The sequence below is a fragment of the Microchirus variegatus genome, assembly GCF_963457635.1.
Source record: "Microchirus variegatus genome assembly, chromosome: 6".
Taxonomy (NCBI): Eukaryota; Metazoa; Chordata; class Actinopteri; order Pleuronectiformes; family Soleidae; genus Microchirus; species Microchirus variegatus.
In genome coordinates, this window is record NC_139807.1 from 3801439 (window position 1) to 3823341 (window position 21903).

Sequence of the window (21903 nt, forward strand, 5' to 3'; positions counted from 1 at the left end):
AGCATAAACATCAGTGTGGAGCAATCTGACGTTCACCCGAGGAGTGATCTCCAAAATCAGTGTGTTGAACAGGACAACGAATCAGCTTTATACATAGTTTTATTTCTGTTAAATAAATTAAAAGTACCAAAAAAGTCTGAAAAGTTGAAATTGAGAGTGTTTCCTTGCGTACCTTTGAATGTACCTTAATTCTTCTGAACAGAAGCTAAAAAACAACAATCACAACGAATGCACACGAATACATCAATTGATACAGTGACAAAAGACAACTGTTGAAATCAAACATTTGTTGGGGGGGGATTATACCAATTTTGCCATTTGAAAAATGTGAGGGCAGTTTTTCTGAAGACAAAAGACTTAAAATATGCATATGACTCTCCCAAATCTGAATTATTGAACACCATAAGCTCGTTTTGGCAAAGCTTGTTACAGTTAAGAACAGTGGGAGAATGTAGTGTTGTGATGGCAATGAGGCAGAAGAACAGGCTTCTTCCTTTTCACTGCCATGATCGTCAGTACTGTGGCATCACGTCATGTCCTCTGGACTTTCTCCAGCATCGCTACGCTGCAGAAAATGCTGAGCCTGGTAAATTAATGTCACAATTCCGAACATCTCTGTCAACTAATGCTGACATCTCTTTGGAAAAGTATTTACAGAGGAAATACTATTCAGTATTTGCCGCACAGAAGTTCCTGATTTCAATAAACGGTTACGTGTTTCGCAACGGTGACTACAGAAATCTCTCTGCAAAATAAAGATCCGTTAAATCTTGCACACGGACGACTGCAACACTTTAAATACGTTTCCACTCCACAGCCGAGTCTTGGCATCACACGTGCATGGAACTATGAACGATGATGAGGGAGGGGGGGAAAAAAGAGAGACGTAAATAAACACAGAGCTCAACAATACATACCACCTTCATGACAAACATGACAGACTGCAGACACCGTCACCATACCGAACACTCACAGCAGTATTTACACCATTTAAGACATCAAGAACCACACAGAGGGTGACTCTTCGGTCAATTCTGGTTGACAAGGAAGTTCAAACACTTGTTTTTGTAACTCAGGGGGAAACTGGCATAAGAAGATGGAAGGCTCACAGCAGAAGTTACACATAAAAACACAGCACACACACACACAGAGTTCTCTGTAACACGGTGATAAACGTGATTAACGCTTCTATCGGAAATTAAAAGCAAAGCAGGAACCGTTAAACCGCCGAAACTGTTAAAAGTGTTCAGATGAGGCAAACTTGGAGAAACTAACTTTACATAAATAACAGTTAAAATTCACTAAACGTTACAGGTAATGCTCTTGGATATCTCAATGTTGCAAAGTAAATGATTGTCATGACTCATCATCATAAGCTCAAACATTCCTCGTAATAGATGTAAAATCAGTGATCAGCCACAGCATCAAGATCCCTGGTTTTAACGTTGTAGCCGACTCTTGTAGTTGAATTCAGTCTTCTTAAAATCAGGAATGACTGTTTCTTTAGTGTCATTGAGTCTTTTCCTTACCATCTATTGGATACATAGTGTTTTCACATTCACACCACTCACTATTCAGGCGGTTGTTTTGGCATGAGCACCTACAATAAGAAACAACTCGAGTCTGGAGGCACAGGAACCTTCAGGTCATCTGCACAGGCATCAGTCCAAACCTCTGCTCCAGTTCTTCAAAAATCCAGTGGGCGGTCGTGCTGTGAATTTAAGATATGATACTTGACACAGCTCTAAAAAGAAGTCTGGGCTTCCACCGATATGAGTGTGTGAGAAGGTGAGGTGCACGACAGCTGCACTGGTCTCCAGAAGACGGTCAAAGTACAAAGTGCATTATGTTACAATCCTGCAGGTCCAGGGGTCGAGGGACGAAAAAAGGAGGCCACGTTCGGATATCAACTCCCAAAACCCGACTGATACAAAGACGGACCTCGTTTACTCCTCGTCTGCCAACATGAGGAAACCAAGCACAAAGTCGATGGCTTTCTGCCGTTCGTGCGACGTCTGCCTGCCCACCAGGTTGGGAGGTGGTCGGATTAGGAGGCTGGCAAAGAGGGTAGCTAGGGAAATACAACAGGAGAGCAACAAGAATTAAGATCCACCAGGTTATCCACCAACCAAAACAAACGAAAGTTACGAATGTAACTACGGTTCTATGAATCCTGGATGACCGCCAGAGGCGGTGCTTAAAGCACTGGATATCTCCACCTCGCGCATGCGCATTTCGAGTACCTAATATCAACATAGTCACTTGTGACCCTCCCCGTGACACCGGGAAGGCTATAACTTCCGGTGTCATCGGAGGCTCAGTTCCCAGAATCTTCTCGCGAGAACACAAGGATTCTGAGTGACTGGACGCTCTGGCGGTCATCCAGGATTCATAGAACCGTAGTTACATTCGTAACTTTCGTTCTATTTCATCCTTACTGACCGCCAGAGGCGGTGCTTAAAGCACTGGATGACTCATACCAACAAGGTCACAAAGAATCCGACACCCACCTCACTCATCAGAGACAGTAGAGCTCAGACGCAGGATCACATCCATCGGATGGGGAGCAGCGACGTTGACACGATAAAACCGTGCAAATGTGCCAGGCGACGTCCATGATGCCGCAGCACAGATTGACTCCAAGGGCACCCCTCTCAGCGCCGCCCATGATGTAGAGACACTTCTAGTGGAGTGGCACCTCACCCCGGATGGCGGGGGGCAGCCACTGGCCTTATAGGCTTGCATGATGGCATCGACAACCCAGTGGGACAGCCTCTGTTTGGAAAGTGCACAACCTCTGTTAGGGCCACTATGACACACAAACAGCTGCTCCGACCGCCGTATACCGGCCGTAGCAGCAACATAAGCCTCTAGTGCCCGGACCGGGCATAGCAGCTCCGACCTACCCTCCTCAGACAGGGAGCCAAAGCGTGCGAGCTGAATAGGCTGGTTGAGATGCGTACGTGAAAGCACCTTGGGCAGGAACGCCACATTCGGCCACAGGACCACACCTGAACCATCAGGGTTCCATCGCAGGCAGGTATCAGCCACTGACAGGGCATGTAACTCCCCGACCCTCTTCGCGGAGGTAATGGCGAGCAGAAAAGCAGCCTTCATAGAAAGCCATTTCAGCTCCACTTGGGTCAGAGGCTCAAAGGGAGGTGACCGCATGGCCTCCAGCACCAGGGGCAAGTCCCATGCTGGAGCCCTCAGGGTCCTTGGAGGACGCAGCCTCAGTGTCCCTTTAAGGAAGAGGGACACCAGTCTGTGGCACCCTACTGTAGAACCCTCGACCATTTCATGTCTGGAAGAAATAGCAGCTGTATAGACTCTCAAAGTGGAATGAGAACGACCACGATCCAGCAGAGACTGCAGAAACTCAAGAACAGTCGCCACAGAGCAACGCACTGGGTCTTCTGTCTTATCCCTGCACCAGTCAGAGAACAGCTTCCACCTGTTCTCATACTGAACCCGGGTAGATGGGGCCCTGGCGTTCAGAATAGTACCCCTGACTCCCACAGTACATTCCCTCAGTAGAGGGTCGGTCCCTGAAGCGGCCAAACCCAGAGCTGGAGGCGACCGGGATCCGGATGCCAAATCTGACCCCGCCGCTGCGAAAGGAGGTCCTTCCTGCAGGGGAGGCGCCATGGGGAGCTGCAGCAGAGGCTGTGCAGCAGTGGAAACCAGAGTCTCCCTGGCCAAAAGGGGGCCACCAGAAGGAGTCTGTGGCCCTGCAAAAGCACCCGCTGGAGCGTAGGAAGAATCAGGGGCAGTGGCGGGAAAGCATACAGTGGTCTCTGCGGCCAATCGTGAGCCAAAGCGTCCTGGCCGAGGGGGCTGGTCACCTCCATCCAGGAGAACCAGAGGGGGCAATGTGCCGACTCCGCCGAGGCGAAGAGGTCCACTTCCGCCCTGCCAAAAAGACCCCATATCATCTCCACCACCTGCGGGTGGAGCTGCCACTCCCCCGGTGGGAGCTTTTGTCGTGACAGAAAATCTGCGACCTGGTTCTGTTCCCCCGGAATGAAGACTGCTCGCAAACTGGCCAGGCGGGGATATGCCCAAGTCAACAGGCTCCGAGATAGCCGGGGTGCCAGAGCTGCTGCTACAACCCTGGTGAAAACTCTCGGGGAAAGGGAGAGACCAAAGGGAAGTACCCTGAACTGAAAATGCTGTCCGCGGAAGGCAAACCTGAGGAAGTGCCGGTGGTGCAATGCAATTGGGACATGGAAGTATGCGTCCCTCAGGTCGACAGTGGTGAACCACTCTCCCCTGGCAACCACACGAAGCGTGTCTGACACAGTCAGCATATGAAAAGGCAGAACCTTCAGGAACCTGTTGAGTCCCCTCAGGTCGAGAATGGGACGGAATCCGCCATCTTTCTTCGCCACAAGAAAGTACCTTGAGTAGAGCCCCCCGGGACGTAGCAGAGGGTCCACTGGTTCGATTGCGCCCTTGGCCAGGAGGGCAGACAACTCCTGACTTAGAGCTAAGGCCTTCGCCGGGTCGCTGACAACAGTCATATTGACCCGGCCGAAGGCTAGGGGCCGGCGTCGGAACTGCAATTCGTACCCCCGGGTCAAGGTGGAAACCACCCACGGGTCTGAAGTACAGGCAGCCCAGTAACTGAGCTGCTGATGGGAAAAACATCCGACGGCCGGCCCCGCACCCCTAGCGCCTGCCCCCCCGGCCTCCGGAGGCTCTGGGGGGACGGCGGATAGGCTGCGGCGCACGAGGCTGCCAAGACGGCAGGCGCTCAGGGGCCCGAAACCCGTCAGCAGGTTGCTGAGCAGGCCGCTGAGCAGGCCGCTGAGACCTCCGTAGGCCACCAGCAGGTGGCTGAGAGTGCTGCCGGGGAACAGCAGCGGGGCCCCTAGACCTGCTAGGAGTGGAGACTCTTCTGCGAAGGCCAGAAAGCCGCTGCCTGGTCTGCGTGGCCTGGGCCGCCCTCTCCAGTGCTTCCAAGGCAGCTGGGCCAAAAAGATCCCCTGGTTCCACTGGCACAGCACGAAGAACCTTCCTACATGATTCAGACAGGGGCGACTGAGCAAGCCAAACCTGGCGGCGAGTCTGGACAAGAGTGGACATTGTCCGTCCTAACTCTCTCGACATGAAAGCGAATGCCTGTAAAGAGGCATCGCTTAGACTCTGCAGTGAAGGATCCACTTGAGCCTGTTGCAGAGAGGTTGACAGGCTCAGCAGTAGATGGGAGAGGGAGTTCCCAATACGACCCATACGTGCTGCCGCATCATAGGCCTTCGAAAGAAGGTCGTCTGTGACCCTGCACTGTGGTCGGGGACATCTGGCATCCGGCCTCAAGGCCTCATCAGGAGCCAAAATGAGGGAGGCAATGGCTGGCTCAACGGACGGCATACGCCCCAGCCCAACCTGTGCTGCATCCTGCATGGCGGCTAAGGTTCGGGCATCTGAGGTTAAATGAGAAAGTGCCCTCGTGTCCCTCCAACAGGCATGAAGCTCCTTCAGGTATTCCCCTGAAGAAGGAACAGTGAAAGTGGTCGGGGCAGGGTTGCGCCTGAAGAAGGCGCTAGCCTGCGCCGAGTCAGTCTGCGGAACGTCAAGCTGTAGGCGAGCAAGAGCCATACGCATGATGGCCCCCATGGAAGTGTCTGCTGTCCCCTGCAGAGAGCTCTGAACAGAAGAGCAAGAGGCCTCCCCCAATGTGCGGGAGGCATCGTCCTCTGTAACAGCCTCATGGAAGAGACCGGATGAAGCGGCCAGTGATAAGGCATCATCAATCATAGGCGCATTCTCCGAGGGAGGGCCAGGCTGTAGCCCAGCCAGCACCCCAGTAGTCCCAGGCTGAAGGGCCAGGAGGAGCGACTTCATCTGCTCCATGTCAGCCGCCAAACCGTCCACCTTGGAGGACAGCCCGCCCCTCCCCTTTTTCTTGGGGGGGGCACCTACCACCGCAGCTCCCTCACGCCGACGCCGAGAACGGTCGGGTTGATGTGGGGGGAGACCGGTTAAGGTGGAAGGGTCGTCAGTCATCGCCCGCTCCATCTCCGCCACCCTAGCCACCTTTAGCCCCCAGGGCAGGAGGCCACAGTTCATGCAGGCGCTTTCAGTGAGGCCCTCCCTCAAATGCTCGAGACCGAGGCAAGGAGGGCAGTGGTCGTGACCGTCCTCGGGAACAAGAGGAGCCGCACAGGCGACACAAGGATGGGCCATCAAGAAGGCAGCCGAAGCAGCGTTGCTGGGAATGGGAGCGAACACACTGCCTACACGCAAACGCTGTCGCCAACAGAATATAACCAGGTTATAGCGTTACCGGGAGCGGGAACGAAAACACTACCGTCACCGGTATGGTCAAATAAATAAATAACGCGGTAGCCTAGCACCGCTAACGCAAATCAATATCTGCAACGAGTACTGGGAGCGGGAGCGAACACACTGCCTTCACCAGCAATCGGAGGTGACAAGTACAGTAAACAGGCGGAGCGCACACGCTGCCGCAAACAGAAATGACAGATTATAGCGTTACCGGGAGCGGGAGCGAAAACACTACTATCACCGGTAAGGTACAGAACAAATAAATAATCAAAGCGGTAGTCTTAAACCGCTAATCTTCTGCAAAATCAATAACGCTACAAGCGCTGGGAGCGGGAGCGAACACACTGCCCTCACCAGCAATCGGAGGTGACAAAGTATAGAAACAGGCGGAGCGCAAACGCTGCCGCCAGCAGAAATAACAAATTATAGCGTTACCGGGAGCGGGAGCGAAAACACTACTATCACCGGTAAGGTAAAGACCAATTAAATAATTGAAGCGGTAGTATTAAACTGCTAACGCAAAATCAAAATGCTATGAGCGCTGGGAGCGGGCGAGCGAATACACCGCCGTCACCAATAACTACGGCGATAAAGCATATCAATCAGGCCGAGCGTGAGCGCTGCTGCCAATAGAAACAATAAATGATAGCGTTACTGGAGGCGGGAGCGAGAACACTACCGTCCCAGTAAGATACACAGAGCGGTGTTTTAGAACCGAGCAAGCTAACGGCTAACACACCAACTCGATAACCCAAACATTGAGAGCACTGAGGACAGCGAACGCTGGGAGAGGGCGCGAACACGCTGCCTTCGCCAACAAACACCGACACAGACCTGCTACTCTCTTCTGTCGTCAGGTTTCAGATGATCAGCTGGCCACAGCCTCTGGAGGACGGGTTCCCCGCGGCTCCGACTGTCGTCGCGAAGCTGCACGCGGCCAGCTGTAAACAAAGTTTTTCCTTTTTTTTTTTCTCAGCACAAAGTGCAAGACGGTACATGCGCAGCGAGAAGATTAAAGGAACTGAGCCTCCGATGACACCGGAAGTTATAGCCTTCCCGGTGTCACGGGGAGGGTCACAAGTGACTATGTTGATATTAGGTACTCGAAATGCGCATGCGCGAGGTGGAGATATCCAGTGCTTTAAGCACCGCCTCTGGCGGTCAGTAAGGATGAAATAGAACTGTCAATGGTTGGATTCACAATCAAAAACTGTGATTTCAAAGTGTTCCAAGGGTCAATGAAAGCTATTTAAACATTAAATATGAAGATGGATCACATGGGAAATATGACATGACCATATATTAAAGGCTACATCCACACTATGTTTTCAGATAAAATGACCTGCGTGTCTATGCTGACAAACCTAAAAATATATATTATGCAACTGTGGTTCACTCAGGCATGAATGTGCTAGTGAAAACAGGAAGCTGATTCTCTCTTGGGCAGCAGTTCTTGTTTAATGATGTGCAATAACAATGGCGAAAAGGGAGAGGCAGGGATTTCTTAGCCAGAGGACGATTTGAAATTGAAATTCACAGTGAGCGTTAACAAAGCCTCTTGTTCACAGCAGATAGTTGAGATGAAGCCAGTAAAAAGTGAATCAGGAAGAGAATGTCATTATTTTTCAAAGCTCTCTGTTTTTTTTGGCCTGTGTCCAGATTTTAAATAAAAATACTTATTTATCTTCTACTAAGTGTGGATGGTGGGCACATTTGGAGCAGAATTTATTTATTTTTGAAGAAGAAGAACATAGTAACAGTATAGTAGCAATATGGTCCTAGGGTATAGTGAGTTTGTTAACTAGCTATGTGCTACTGCTAGTGGTCAACACTGAAGGCTGATGAATTAAATGCCATTACCTTCTTACCTGTGGATGTGTTATATATAATAACTGTAACATATCATACCTATGAGGTTGGCAGTTAGGTTGTTGTTGTGCGAGTGCTTGAGGAGTTCCTTCAGGAAGGCCATTAAGTAGCGGAACACGTTGCGGTGAGCCCGGGGCAACTGGGAGATCAACTGTCGGGACATTAAAGTGGAGAAAGATAAAAAATAAATAATCAAGAAGAATCTACAACACTGTGGTGTTGTCTGTACAGTCACATGCAACACGGCCATTTCAGAGAACAAAGACTTATTTGTATAGATCTTATTTGGATTGCAAACGAGTGGCGATGACTGCACCTGTTTGCAGAGGCGGCTGTCGTGAGAGCAGTCCAGGCACCGTTGGTACAGCTCGTAACACAAGACTGGTTCCGGCACAGCCTCTAAGAAGATCAACAAAGCCTCGGCTACAGAGTGGTTACAACCGGCTGTGTGACCAGTTAGGGAAGCAAATATGATATGAGGTCATCTTCATGTCTCATTATCTCACATGGCTTTTACCAAGTGGTAACCAAGCCAATTAGACTTTATGCAGGTGTTTAATTTTTTTATATTTGTGACTGAGCGATATCTGGCACAGAAGCGTGACTGTGCTTAATAAATGAGGATACGGAGGAAGTCTGGGATGCTCGTGTCCAGACAGTCGATGATGCTCTGCAGCTCCTCTTGTAGGCCCGGTGTCTGAAACAGGTCCTCCTGAGGGATGCACAAAGACGGAATATAAATCATGAAACACAGCCCTCACCAATAACTATATCTAATGTGTGTTCACGCAGTATAAAGGAGGCAGGGTTTCATGCAAAGTCTATGGAAAGTCTTTACTTAAAAGATCCAGAGTGCAATATTTATAGCTGCACTGCAAAATTGCTTTAAAATAAAAAAAGGTTTTTTATTCGCGTAGCCTGAGAATAAGCCTTTATGTACTTGAGGCAACGGGCCGCCATCTTGTGCTGCCATGTTTCTACAGAAGTCTGCACAGACAAGCCAGCCAGCCATTTTTTTGCATTTTTTAGCAGATGCTTACTGCAGAAACGGAGAAGAGCAACATCCTTTCTGGTGTGTGAAGGCCACCGTAGTTTCCTGACATGAGTGGGAAATGGGAGGAGTGAGTGGATGTGACCATTTCTTACACACTAGACCTTAAAGGCAGTGTAAAAAAGTGTTATAAATATACAAAGAAATTAAAGTTTTTGTTTTGTTTTTTTCAGGTTTGATGGAGGATGATCCAGCAGATATAACTGCACAAATTATAGAACATATATAAGTTGCATAATATGATGACATGTACAGTGGTGTAAGTTTTATGATGAAAAAACTAGTCTTCACTTGACTACACTTGTGTATCACTTAAGTTATGTTCTATTTGAAATTAACTATAACAATATAGACAATAAGTAATATTAACATGTATGAATAATGACAAAAATAAACCCATTCATTACAGTTCATCAGTTTTATCACCATGATTGTTACGGCTGTGTTAGCATGTGTCTTCTCACCTGATCACAGGCCTTGGTGAAGAGCTGGTTGACCAGAATCCACACCTCCTTAGGGATCTTTAGAGGTTTGTCCTCCGTACTTGCACCTTCCACCATCAGGAAGTTCATTTTAGACCGTTCCTGGTGGGAGAAAAATAAGAAAAAGGGCTATTATTTACCATATATTTGTAGCAGAGATATTATTTTTACTATAATAAATAAAAAGGATAGGAAAAGGATGTGCTCCAATTCGAGAAAACAACATCAAAAAGTAATACATAAAAGGATTCAAAAAGCATAATCAAGTGTAACAGAGACAACTTGAATAACTGCACATGGTGACTGATCAATTAATGATGCAGTAGAAGCAGTAGTGAAATCAAGACTATGTCTGCGGTTTGGAGACTTGAGCCAGAGCCATTTCACTAAAAGCTGGATATCACATTCTTTTTGTCTCTGAGACTCCTGAAAGAAACAAAAAAAATTGCCACAGAGAGAAATAGATGATGCCAATATGTAGAACTAATGTGATGCTCTTTCAAAAATCCAAGAGTTCTCTGTGATCCTTAAGATCTAATACAGCTGTGACATAACACACATTAAATGGTTACTTTGTAAAGAAATGAGGACAAATTTGTATTCCGAGTGTAATCTGTGTTTGGTCATGCAGCGATTTCATTTCACCATCGAATTTGTAAAATGGAGGAGGATAGATGTCGTTAGGCTGCATACAAAAGTGTCAGAGCTAAGCTGAACAGACTAATACTTCTCATTAGCTTTAATCATGGGCATAAAAGGAGCAATGTGCCATGAGGGTGACCTGCTGTGAAATGAGATTGTGTGTGCGTGTGTGGTCTCCAACTTTCACTGAACTGGACTACCCTAACTGCAATGGATAAGAAAGGATTTACTGACTGACTGATCCAAACACAGGTTAAGATTAAAATGGCATACAAACAGCCTGTGGGTTAATAATCATTGCTCTTGTCAGCTTTCAAATTAGCTTGTACAACTATGTTTTAGTCATCTGTAAACAGAGGAGTACATTCACAGCGTGTAATCCCGGAGCTGCTCGTATTTGTAAGCTTACATTGTTACTAGCTCTCTCTGGGAAATAGGTCTTAACGTTTTGATCCAGTCAAAACAAACAACATGCACTGTGTTAATTTGTGGGCTGCAGCCAGCGATGACTGAGTGGATGTGCAAAGACAGAAAGCTTGGGGTTGTCCAGGCAAGAAAAACAGAACATGCCTAGTCTACGTCATGACATAGTTAAGATGGGCGTGGTGTTTAACCAGTCAAATATGTGGATGACTTCACATAGTGTAAAAAGTGTGTATTCTGCTTAGGTCAGAATATTTATGATACAGTTAGAACATCTAATGTTTAGAGCCTGCATCTACCAGTATCGGTAGATACTCAAGGTTGTAACGTCATTATCAGATTAAACCAGTGAATTTGACCTTTGTTCTTTTGGATTATATGGTATTATAACATGGCAACCAGTAGTGACGTCACCCAAAGTAACCTAAATCAAACACACTGGTGTCCGCTCCTATGTGGCATGCTTTATTATCCTCTAATATTTTCCTCTAAATGGGAACATCATTTTAAAAAGAAAATTATGTCATATTCTATTGGAGAATAGCATTCAAGACCATTAACTCCTCAGGAAAATGTTTACTGACATTATAAATCAAGTGGCTCATTTTCCCATCGACTTCCATTCAAATTGACTTTTTTTGCATCCAGCAGAGTCACCCTCTGGTGGCTATTCAATAACTTCCTTAACTTAACTTATATCTACTGCAGGATGTTAGTCTATAGGGTTTAAATTAAATATTAACAGTATTCAGCCTACACCAGCAGGATGACAATTCTAATAACTTGAGGAAGTCAATGAAGCATACATGTCATGACACAGGTCTTAGAGCTGAGGTTGATTCTGCTTTGACTGGTTATTGATCAGTGTCGACATCAATATTTATTACCTTCTCCATGAAGCTGTCCTCTCCCTGAGAAAGTCAGCCCACAACCACAGTGAAGAGTTGGAAAAGAAGAATAATCAAGGGGAGGTGATAAAGGGAAACAAAAGAAGAAGAAGGAACAAAATAGACAGAAACACTACATGTGAACACAGAATCAGAAAAGTAGACAGATCATGGATTGCTTAAATAATATGATCAAATACACCAGTAGGAAAATGAAACAGTTGAAGTAGTAGAAATAAAGGATTACTAAATCAGATTCAGTCAAAATAGAACTATGGAAACAGACAGAAGTGATTATGTTAAGATGAGTCTATTTATGAGAAACAGGCTCGAGTGGCTATAACTTGAGTCAGTCTTCCCTGTTCTTTATGGAGCTCCTTTATATGTTTTTGACACTTCCTCATTCCCCTTGTCCCTCATGGCCAGAAATATACAGGCCGAGATATTTTGTGCTCTCCACATATAGGCTTCTCTTTGTGACTGAGTTTATCCTGAGGGAGTGAACAAGCCTTCACGTGTCCCTGCTCAGGTTTCAGGAAGGGAAGGCAGACCAAGTGAGGAAGTGGCATCAGAGTGCAATCTGAGCTAAACTGCTCTGTGCGTAGTAAGATTTAAGTTTCACAATCAGGATTTCACTTGAAATTGCTCTGAATTTCACATTTCATGGTCACAGGAATAGCTTTTCCTCACCAGATCAATGAGTTTGGTGATGGGGATCTCTCTGATGGGCTTCTTCATGCGGCACAGAGTCTCCAGCGAGGTGCCGAAGCAGCTGGGCAGGTAGTTGCCAGAGATGGTAATAAAGTAGTCCTTGCCACGGTCTAGATGGAGCACCAGAATGTCCTCTATGGCGTCCTCTCCGGAGTTGAGCAGCGTGACAGAGTCTTTACTGACGTACACTTCCAGATAGATCTCCAGGTTCTCAGCTGTGCAGGAAGAGAGGAGGTTCAGGAAGAAACTTTCTAAGGCAAAGGAATGAGGATATTGTTGGAGGAGCTGAATCTGTTGTCTGATTCAACCGTTATTGTTACGAACTGTGATTCTCAATCTTGCTGGAATACTTTTTTCAGAGGCCTTCTCTATCTTACTTTAGTAAACCAACTGGAAGCTCAGAGGTGGGGCTAAACTTGTGTGCATGTATCTATAAATGCAAGGAACATTGGTCTGGCTGTTAATCTCATAACTGTCCCACAGGTTGCTTGACAGGCATCAAACTTATCAGGCGAGTTACTAAGAAGGCCAGTGTGTGCCATGACGACTTTGACACTGTTTGGATAAGAAAAGAAAGAGTTATCGGTAGAAATTGCTGACAATCACTGGTTTAGAAGTCTATGCATCACCTTGCCTTCACCAGTACACACAAGGGGACACCAACTTAGTAGGGGAACCAGGCAATGTGTTGGTCTGATCTTGTTTCTCCAACTCTTAGTGCACAAGTATTTCCAATGCGAAAACAAAAAGCTACTTACAGGGCTCCAAGAATCCGTCGCTTGGCTCGGCACGTAGCCACGCTTTGCAATATTGCGAGTCATTGAGTTTGGGGATGAAGGCAAAGTGACAGGGAACCTGACCGTCATTCGTTATCAGGAAGCGCTCTTTTTGAAGCTGTCGGAATTTTACATTCTCAAATGCAAACTGAGGGAAAAAAGGAACAACATAATTATCAGACACCTAATCCAAATCCCAGATTTTATACACGGTTCTGTGTAAGATTTTAAAGATTAGACTGGCTGTCTGATTGCCTGAGCAAGAAATTGAATTCTTACCTCTCTCCTGCTCAGAGTGACAGAAGGAAGGAAATCATTCTCCATTCTGTCCATCGCTCGAACAATCTCCTCAAACACCTTTTTGTGTCGCTGCTCATTTACCACCTTCACCTGTTGCACACATAGATCATATTATTATCTATTAAATATATTCATTTCTATCAAAGTCTGTTGAAGCCACAGCATCCATCGTTTTTTGGCATCATAGTTTCTTACCCCAATACTAAAGAGAGCACTGACAGGTTTGTGGTCACTTGTTTGCAGCGCCATGGTACTTTGGTATTTCAGCTGCTTGACATTGTTGCCCCTCCAAAGGATTCTGTCACACCAAGCCGGGACACGGCACTTCCCGCTGCAGGAAACAGTTGCATTTTCAGCGGCAAAGTCAGGGGTTGGACACCAGATTAAAAAGTAGCACTGCTGACTCTTTGTTAGTGTAATGATAAGACACTGAAGGACTGCTTTTCTCTCAATATTTTATCAGGTTACGAAAGAACAATTTGTTACAAACGCAATAAGAATTCTGGATTACGTTGCGTATTCCATCACTAGATCATCATTTGTAAGGATAAAAAAAACAAAAAAACAAGAGATATTTATTTTACCTCGAGTCCCATCGATCCGTTTTGGGGTCATACTTGTACGTGGGAATGAAGGTGATCTCTCCCTCCATGAAATCTGTGAAAGCTCTCTTCGTCTGCCTCTGAATGTTAAGCTAAACACAAGAGTAGCGACATTGTCAAGTAATTGTACTACAATGAATGAGGAAAACTAGTACAAGAGACTAGACTAGTACAACACTTCAAGGGTAGTAATCCTAAATATGTGTGGTAGCTGGATAATAGATTTACCTGATCAACTTCCAAAAGCTTCTTCAGCTCATTCTGAGCAATGTGCTGTTTGACCTCAGCGGCATCGTACTGGAACAGACGATAATTCAAATCCCCAACCCAGATTACCACACTGAAACACAAAGGACAGAAAAAAATATATATAAAAAGTTACTGAACTCCTGTTAATGAAAACAGATTTACAGCTAATGACAAACAAAGTCTGAAACTGCTGACACAAGCATCACCAATTATTGTAAAGTCAATCATTAATTACGCAGGGAGGAACTCACTCATGCTTGACGATACCGAGAGGGGGATATTCCAGTAAGTGGAAGGTCATGCGGGCGCATATGTCTTTATAGTCCTGGTTGCGGCGCTCAAAGTCTTCCACATGTGCTGCGAGATGCGAGTTCACAATGCAGAAACTAGTGTTGTGGAAGACGAACCTCACCGCCACGCCTCCTTTGTTCCCCTGCAAAAGAAATTTATAGTGGAGCATGAGTCAGGCTGCGAGATTGGCACGTCATGCAACGATAAAGTCTAAGTAATATGTGTAAAAATATGTAGGATATTAAGTTTACTGGTCAGGGTTAAGCAAACTAGTAAACTTTAAACACCAAAATCTATAAAAAAAACAAGTCCTAAACATTGGTGCTAAAACGGTTACATGAAAAGTCTGGTGTTTTATAAATAGTGACATCTATAATGACACTGCTGAGTGCAACAAACTACTCCCCTCCATTTACCAAGTGCGCTCATAACTCTCTCCACTTTATCTGCTGTTTCCTCCTTTGTATAAACGGTCCATTTGGGCTGTTGTAAAATCACGTCACCAACAGCCCAAATAGATGGCAGCCTCTATAAAGCAAGACCCTTGCCATAAGTGCATATCAAAGGCTTACACTAAGGCTAAAAAAGTGTAATATAGCCTTATACAAGAATACTTATTTGTAGTATATTCAATTTCTGTCAATAAACCCTCACGTGTACAGTATATCGAGGTTTTCTAATGTTTGTGTTATGAAGGACCGACATTTAAACGAACCATTTTCCCCATGATTCCTGTCCCCACATGCTCGGCGGCTATTTCCTTGATGTGATTTCTGTGACTCTTTTTGACAAAGACCGCAAGCATCATCCCAACGAGTCGTATGATCCGAATCTGAAGATGTAAGAAGAGAAAGAATGTGTTCAACATAACAAGAACCAAATATCCAAGAAGAAACACTGTATTATGAGGCATCTCTCCTACCCACCTTCTTATACTTTGCTTTTGGGTGCAACCCTCTCTCCACAGCTTCAACCCAAAGCTGCTCCTTGGATGAGTCCATGTAGAAAAAAGCCTCAGTGCTGAGGTCCAATTCCTGAAAACTGAAGTCATAAACACCATATTGGTTGTTATTCACGAATTTACACAACTCTATGAGAAGAAAACTTCTGCACTATTAATTACTACTGACCCCACAGCATAAATATCAGGAGGCTCTGGATCAGAGGAGAGCCACGACTCAAGGCTGCTGTCTGGAGACTGGCCGTTCACGTTCCACGTACCCGTGAAAAACCTACAAGAAAAAGACAAAGTAAAGGGTTTGGTGTTAGCAGGAGGAACCATCTCCAGCATATAAATCCACAATCAATAAAGCTGCGTTTCCACCAAATGGAATGGTTCAGATTGGTACAGTATGGTATGTATATTTTTGGGTATCCATTAGCAATAGTACCAAAATAACCAGGCACAGTATAGCACCCTATCCTTGGGGTAACAGAGTAAAATGGTATGTAACAAAGCTTGATGTCTTGTTGAGGCAAAAAACAAAAACCGAGCAGGAGAAAAAGAGCTGCTGGATCCCCTCCTTTGTTGTCTGGTGTGTCGTTCATCGCTTTACCAGTCCAAACCACACTACACCATGATGGAAACACAGCTAAATATCCAGAATAAATATTCATATAATCCCTCTCACCTAAATGTCTGGATGTCCACATACTCATTCTCCTTCTTCCCAAGACGATGTTTGATGAGATACTCTCTTTGCCCCGCCTGGCTGGAGAACATGGACTGTCTCATGGTGTTGGTGGTGGGGCTCTCACACCAAGATGGTGGCCTGTCCACATGTTCAAACCCTGACCTAAAACTACTGGAATGGGGGGGAAAAAAGAAGGTACATTTTAATATACACTAAAAATGTTACCTCTGTACTTTCTTAAAGCCATTTTGTTAGCGAGTCCTCTCGGGTAAGTCCATCTAATCTTTGTAGATCTTTATCACCACTTGTTTATAGTCGGAAGTTATTTTTTCTACTTGATGAGTGACTACAAAAAGGTGAAATTATATCTATGACACAACAACATGAGCTCACAGTAAGGGTGCCTGAATACCAATGTATGAAATCCAAATCTAAGATATATTTGTTTCCTTTTCTGGTGTTTTAACTTACTCTGGCTTAGTGTTAAGGGAGTTCTCTTTGGCCTGTATGGTCACAGCTCTCTCTCTAGGGATTGGTGCAGGAGGCAGAGGGTTGGTTGGAGTGAAAGAGGCTTTGCGAGGAGGTAGAGGGGGAACGGGAGGAGGCTCCCGAGAGGCAACTAAGCGATTCTGGTGGTTCTTCTTTTCTTCCACTTTGAGAACATGGTTGAAGTTTTCTTCAAAGCCAAAATCTGAAGCAAGGGACTGGGCTGGATCTTTAGAAATTAAAACATAAAAAACAGGATTTAATATGAATAAATCATTTTTATACTTCCAACGAAGTACTTTTCTGAATAAACAATGTGCATTTGTACAGTACCTGTCTTCTTCTGATTTGTTGTAGTGCTATTGTAGAGGTTAGAAGGCAGTGCACCCGTAGATTTAGATTGGTGAAGTCCATCGCCTACAGAGTTAAGAGGTTTGTTTGCTCTTTGTGGCGGGATGGGGACTGGACCTCTCGGAGTTGTTGGGGTGAGGGGCTCCATCGTTTTTGGTTTAGTGACTTGGGACTGAACTGAGAAGAGCAAACAGCCACGTCAGGGAGAAGTGTACAAAGTCCAGCAATAACATCACACATCACACATTTTAATTAAACAGAAAATGTTAATTTCCAAACATAGTGTGTGATTGAGGTCTTTGTCCAAGTGAAATCTGTTTTGCAAAGACCAAGGCCAGCTTTACATCTACAGTATGAGGTCAAGGAAAAGGTTAAAGGAGGCAGAAATACCACAGAAAAAAAGCTATTGCTGCCTCATCTTTCAAAAGGTTGTTTCCAAGCATGTGTCAAAAAGCCTGAGTTTTCTTTCACAAAACTCAAGAAAATCAAAGTGTCTTTTGTTACTACTGTTATGTTTTATCAAATATGACAAAGACTTGCAGGCAAATTTGCAGTATGAGTTTCTGCAAGCATCTGCACGAGTATAATCATCTAGTTTCGGTTTCTCCTGCTACACACCACAGCTGCAGATCAGTTATTTCTTCTGAACCGCCATTCCAAAGTTCAGTAACGGCCTGAACCATGCCTTTATTTGGCAAAGTCAAGGGAACTTTGACATGCACATTTTTCTGTGACCAACAAACATTACTATACATCCTTGTCAGATACATATTTCTTTTCATCAGCCAAAACAAAACCCCTCAGACATTCACATGATGTTACTGGGGGTTTGTACACCCCACTCCATGCCACATCTAAAGTTATTTCAGTCCACTCATTTATCTCAAGACTTGTGATCACAAGGATAAAATAAATATAGGCAAGGCACAGAAGTGATGTGAGGTTTTGTACCACAGAATGCGAATCCTCTTTCAAAATAAGCAGCCATGTCGATTTTTTCCATTAATGAAGCAGGAATACACAGGAAATCAGTGAGCAGTGTAATCCATCCTCGAAATAAATATTACACAAGAGAATAAATAATTAATTATCGAAGTGCTTCGGCCTATTGAAGGACTGTGGAGTCTTACCTTGTTGCTGTGCACTCTTCACTTGGCCCAAGAAAGTCTGAGTCCGCTCGTCATCCTGCAGTTCCAACAGCAGCTCTGGAGCTTTTTCACCTCTAATTCGTAATCGAACAAAAGCTGGAGTGCGACACAGAAACACAAACACATGCTAAGCACCTTTAGACTTTGCAAAGATAAAAACCAACTGTCCAGAAAACAAAGCATAGTGATTTAAGTGTCAACCAATTCAGCATTCTTTGAGAGTGTCCTGGCAACTGGGTAACCTGCTTCTGCTACTTAAAACTGACTTTAGGCCAAAAGCATGCTCCACAAACTTTGCATGGTTAATTATAAGGTTTTTGCAATGAATGTCTAGATTTGTTTGCTTATGGAAAGGACCAAAACAGTGCATTTATCCACCTGGAAAAATAATTTTGGGGTTAAAAATACTCACTATCTAGGGAGAAGTCAATAAGAAGAGCTTCGTCGGCTTCTGAAATCAAAGGGAGGAACAAGAGCTTAAACAGTGCGTCTATATAGTCCAAAGGTCCGTTGTTGTCGTAAACTGTCGTAAATTATTTCAACAGGTTCCATTTGTCACGTGTTGATTTTCAAATTTAGTCTTACAAGTGCAAAGGAAACGCTCACCACTTTCACGCCTGTGTCATTAGCCTAAATAAAAAGCAGCACTACAATGCACAGAGGTAAAGACTGAGCAGATAGAAAATGATGACTTAACATCTTACATATTGAATATACACTCAGCATATCTGAGGCAATCAATCCTGTCAGTGTGTCCCCCACCACTGCACTAGGGGAGGATTAGCTGAAATAAAAATAACGGACCCCCACCCATCCATCCCCTCCCTCAAAAAGCAGGAAGAAAAACATCACATACCTCGTACAATTTCAAAGTTACCATTGATGGGTATAGAGAGCTGAGCAACTGGACGAGACACGACAGCGTCAGGGGTGGCCAACACACACAATCTGGATAAGAACAGCATACACTCTTACTTGACATTAGCGATTGACATTTTTAACAAGACTCTGCCAAAAATCACAGGAGCGACAGACAGGCAGCAAGTTTTCTATTTTTTGTCATTACAGCCATTCGCATGCAAGTTGTGTTTCAAGCACATAAGGATTAGATATTATCAAGCAATTAAAATGGGAGGAAAATTATTTAGGAAATCTTGCACATGCAAAACACTCATTTAGATGTATTAGTTGTTCAGCAAACACTGGCACAAAATGGACAAAGAAGCTAAATGAATGGGAAAAAAAAGTCTACTGTGAGAATCTGGAGCACACTGAGATGAGCTCAGCTCCAGGGCATTAAATAGCCAGTATAACTAGTGATGTGTGTTCATGGAGGCCAGATCATATTTCACTCTCTAACAATGACCGACTAACAAACAAGGTCCAAGACGCTCACTGGGCGCAGCCCACACCTTCCGTCCATTTCACAGATTACTTCAGAGAGGAAAATGATTCATCCCTGCTGCAAAAAATGTGTCGGAGGGACTCATAGTAACGGGAAATCATAACAATCGTAACCACTTCTGATAACAACCAATGACCCGTTTCAAAGCAGCGGACAAAATACCTCAAAATACAGCAGCCCTGAATTAAGAATGTCCAGTTATTATAATGGAGAATATCAGGAACATTTTGAGGGACATTTTTGCAATTTAGCCTGTGCCACGTTAACATTTTGCAAACAGAAGTTCACCGACGACACCTGAAACCAAACCCAAGATTGGACGATACTCGCTACAACATCGATTTTCCACTAAATGGGAACATCATTTACCAAACTGACATAATGTGCTATTGAAGAGGAAACAAAACTAGTGAATGAGTTTATTAACTTCTCATCATGTTTATGTTTATGGATGTGGTTAATCAAGTGAGAAGTAGACAATGGGGAAATTTACACTCAGTGTCTTTTACAATTTTCCCTGTTGGGGTTGCTCCTGAGTTCAGTATGCATGTTTTAACACAATTAGCTCAGCATGAAGCTTATGTGCCCATGTGAATCCCATTACATTCTAGAACTAAATGGAAGAATGGGTAGCGAGCTGGCTACTGGCGGAACTATTTGCTTTCTCCCTATCACTAATGCATGCCACAGCCTTGCCATCAACACAACAATAAGGTGTGCATGTGCGTGTGTGTGTGAATGTGTGTAGGCAGCCTGTCCCACCAGCTGAAGGAGCTGGGTTAAAATCCTGTTGATGTAACGCTGAATGAAAATAATTACAAGTTCTCTGTGAATGGAAAGTCCCCGTCATTGAACCTCTTATGGGGTCTTTAACAAAGATGATGTCACATGCAAGTCAGCGACACTTCCAGCCATCATGTGAGTCTTTAGGGTCACTTGACTCATAGATAAGTGGGTGTCAATGAATCCTCCACTGTTTAAGCATATCTGTTCCAAATTGATGCTGTCCAAGTTTGATGCAGATGATTCTGATGTTATTTACATAAATCTTCTCTAATCTCTAATCTTTTGAAATAACAATTTATTTCAGTGTGGTCTAAGAGGCAGCAAAGTTATCACAGTCATCTGAAGACTGCAGCAAATACAAAATATCCCGCCAAATATAACCGCCACTTCTACAACTTCAACTTGACAGCAACATGATGCATTTAAGCATGTAGATATGGTCAAGACGTACAGGTGAAGTTCAAACTGTGCATCAGAACAGGGAAGGAAAGTGGTTTAAGTAAATTTGAATGTGACATGTTTGTTGGGGCACAACAAGCTGGTCTAAGCATTTCACAAACTGCTGATGTACTGGAATTTTCAAACACAAACATCTCTTGGGTTTAGCGGGACCAAAAAATAAGAAAGAAAATATCCAGTGTGCATCGGGCAAAGAAAGTCTTGTTAATGCAAGAGGTAAGAGGAAAATTGGTTCCAGATGATAAAAAAGACAAGAGTAACTACAATGGCCACTGTTTACAACCAAGGTGTGCAGAAGAAGAGCACCTCTAAAAGGCACAACACATTGAACCTTGAAGCAGATAGAGCAGCAGAAGACCACACCAGACAAACACCGAAAATAGCCCAACGAGCGTAGGCCTGACAAACTAAGATCCAAACACACCAACAGCAAACAAAAGCCTGGATTTTATCAGAGTGAAGCAGAAGACTGATGATGCTGCGCATGAACTTCTACAATCTATTGCCTGTCTATGAAAATAACAGACATTTTCATTCAGCAGGAACTCAGGATCATACTTACACAAACTCTCCACTGCGCTCAATTAGTGACAGTAGCCTGGACTCCTTGTGGCCTGACCTCAGCTCCTGACCTCTCACAGTGTGAGCAGCACAATCAAGGAATCATTGGGGCTGAAGATGTCACAGATATACTAACAATTCACACGTGCCGAGATACCTTCATTTCCTCAAATAACCTCAGTCGCATCAATGCCAGCTTTCAGTTAGTATCCGTGTGGTTAATGTGAGGTGATGCTCTCTGTGAGAAGAAGCCATGCCAATTCAAACATAGGAGGAAAATGAATACGACAAAAGGCGAGATCAATAACAAGTCAGTGAGTTTAACTTGGTGGCATGATTAGTAGTGTGCTGAAAGAACAAGTGACAGTAGTTATAAACATTATGTCAATCTCATGCTCATTTCTGTGTTGGATATAAAGAGTTATGGTTCACGTAGCTCAAATTATGTACAGTTAGCCGAGATGCTAACGCTAACACAAAAAAACTGAACGAAATTAAA

The 21903-nt window shown here is 44.6% G+C and overlaps 1 protein-coding gene across 2 annotated transcripts; it reads right to left on the bottom strand.

Annotated features, from left to right (window-relative positions):
- Nucleotides 1–81: 81 nt before the first annotated feature.
- Nucleotides 82–18644, bottom strand: ocrl (OCRL inositol polyphosphate-5-phosphatase). 2 transcript variants are annotated; one of them, XM_083891304.1, is made up of 21 exons: nt 18606–18644; nt 18176–18289; nt 17028–17222; nt 16680–16923; nt 16206–16379; nt 15705–15806; nt 15501–15615; nt 15290–15406; nt 14535–14716; nt 14263–14374; nt 14017–14126; nt 13628–13763; nt 13412–13522; nt 13115–13280; nt 12336–12571; nt 11646–11669; nt 9676–9795; nt 8788–8872; nt 8477–8604; nt 8200–8311; nt 82–2071 (listed from the first exon to the last, which is right to left on the bottom strand). In XM_083891304.1, the coding sequence occupies exons 3-21, from the start codon at nt 17191–17193 to the stop codon at nt 1947–1949; spliced, it is 2565 nt and encodes an 854-aa protein (XP_083747430.1). In that variant the 5' UTR covers nt 17194–17222; nt 18176–18289; nt 18606–18644; the 3' UTR covers nt 82–1946. The 2 variants fall into 2 exon arrangements, 1 of the variants encoding a protein (XP_083747430.1); XR_014592867.1 differs by lacking the exons at nt 82–2071; nt 18606–18644 and adding an exon at nt 9201–9256 and having other exon boundaries at nt 8215–8311; nt 18176–18228.
- Nucleotides 18645–21903: the final 3259 nt, after the last annotated feature.

Excerpts from the sequence above, each read along its gene's own strand:
- ocrl (XM_083891304.1), bottom strand. The coding sequence starts at position 17,193 with ATGGAGCCCCTCACCCCAACAACTCCGAGAGGTCCAGTCCCCATCCCG. Across the intron at positions 14,375-14,534 it reads CTCGGTATCGTCAAGCATGA|TGTGGTAATCTGGGTTGGGG; the intron begins GTGAGTTCCTCC and ends TTTGTGTTTCAG. Across the intron at positions 8,312-8,476 it reads ACAGCCGCCTCTGCAAACAG|TTGATCTCCCAGTTGCCCCG; the intron begins GTGCAGTCATCG and ends ATGTCCCGACAG.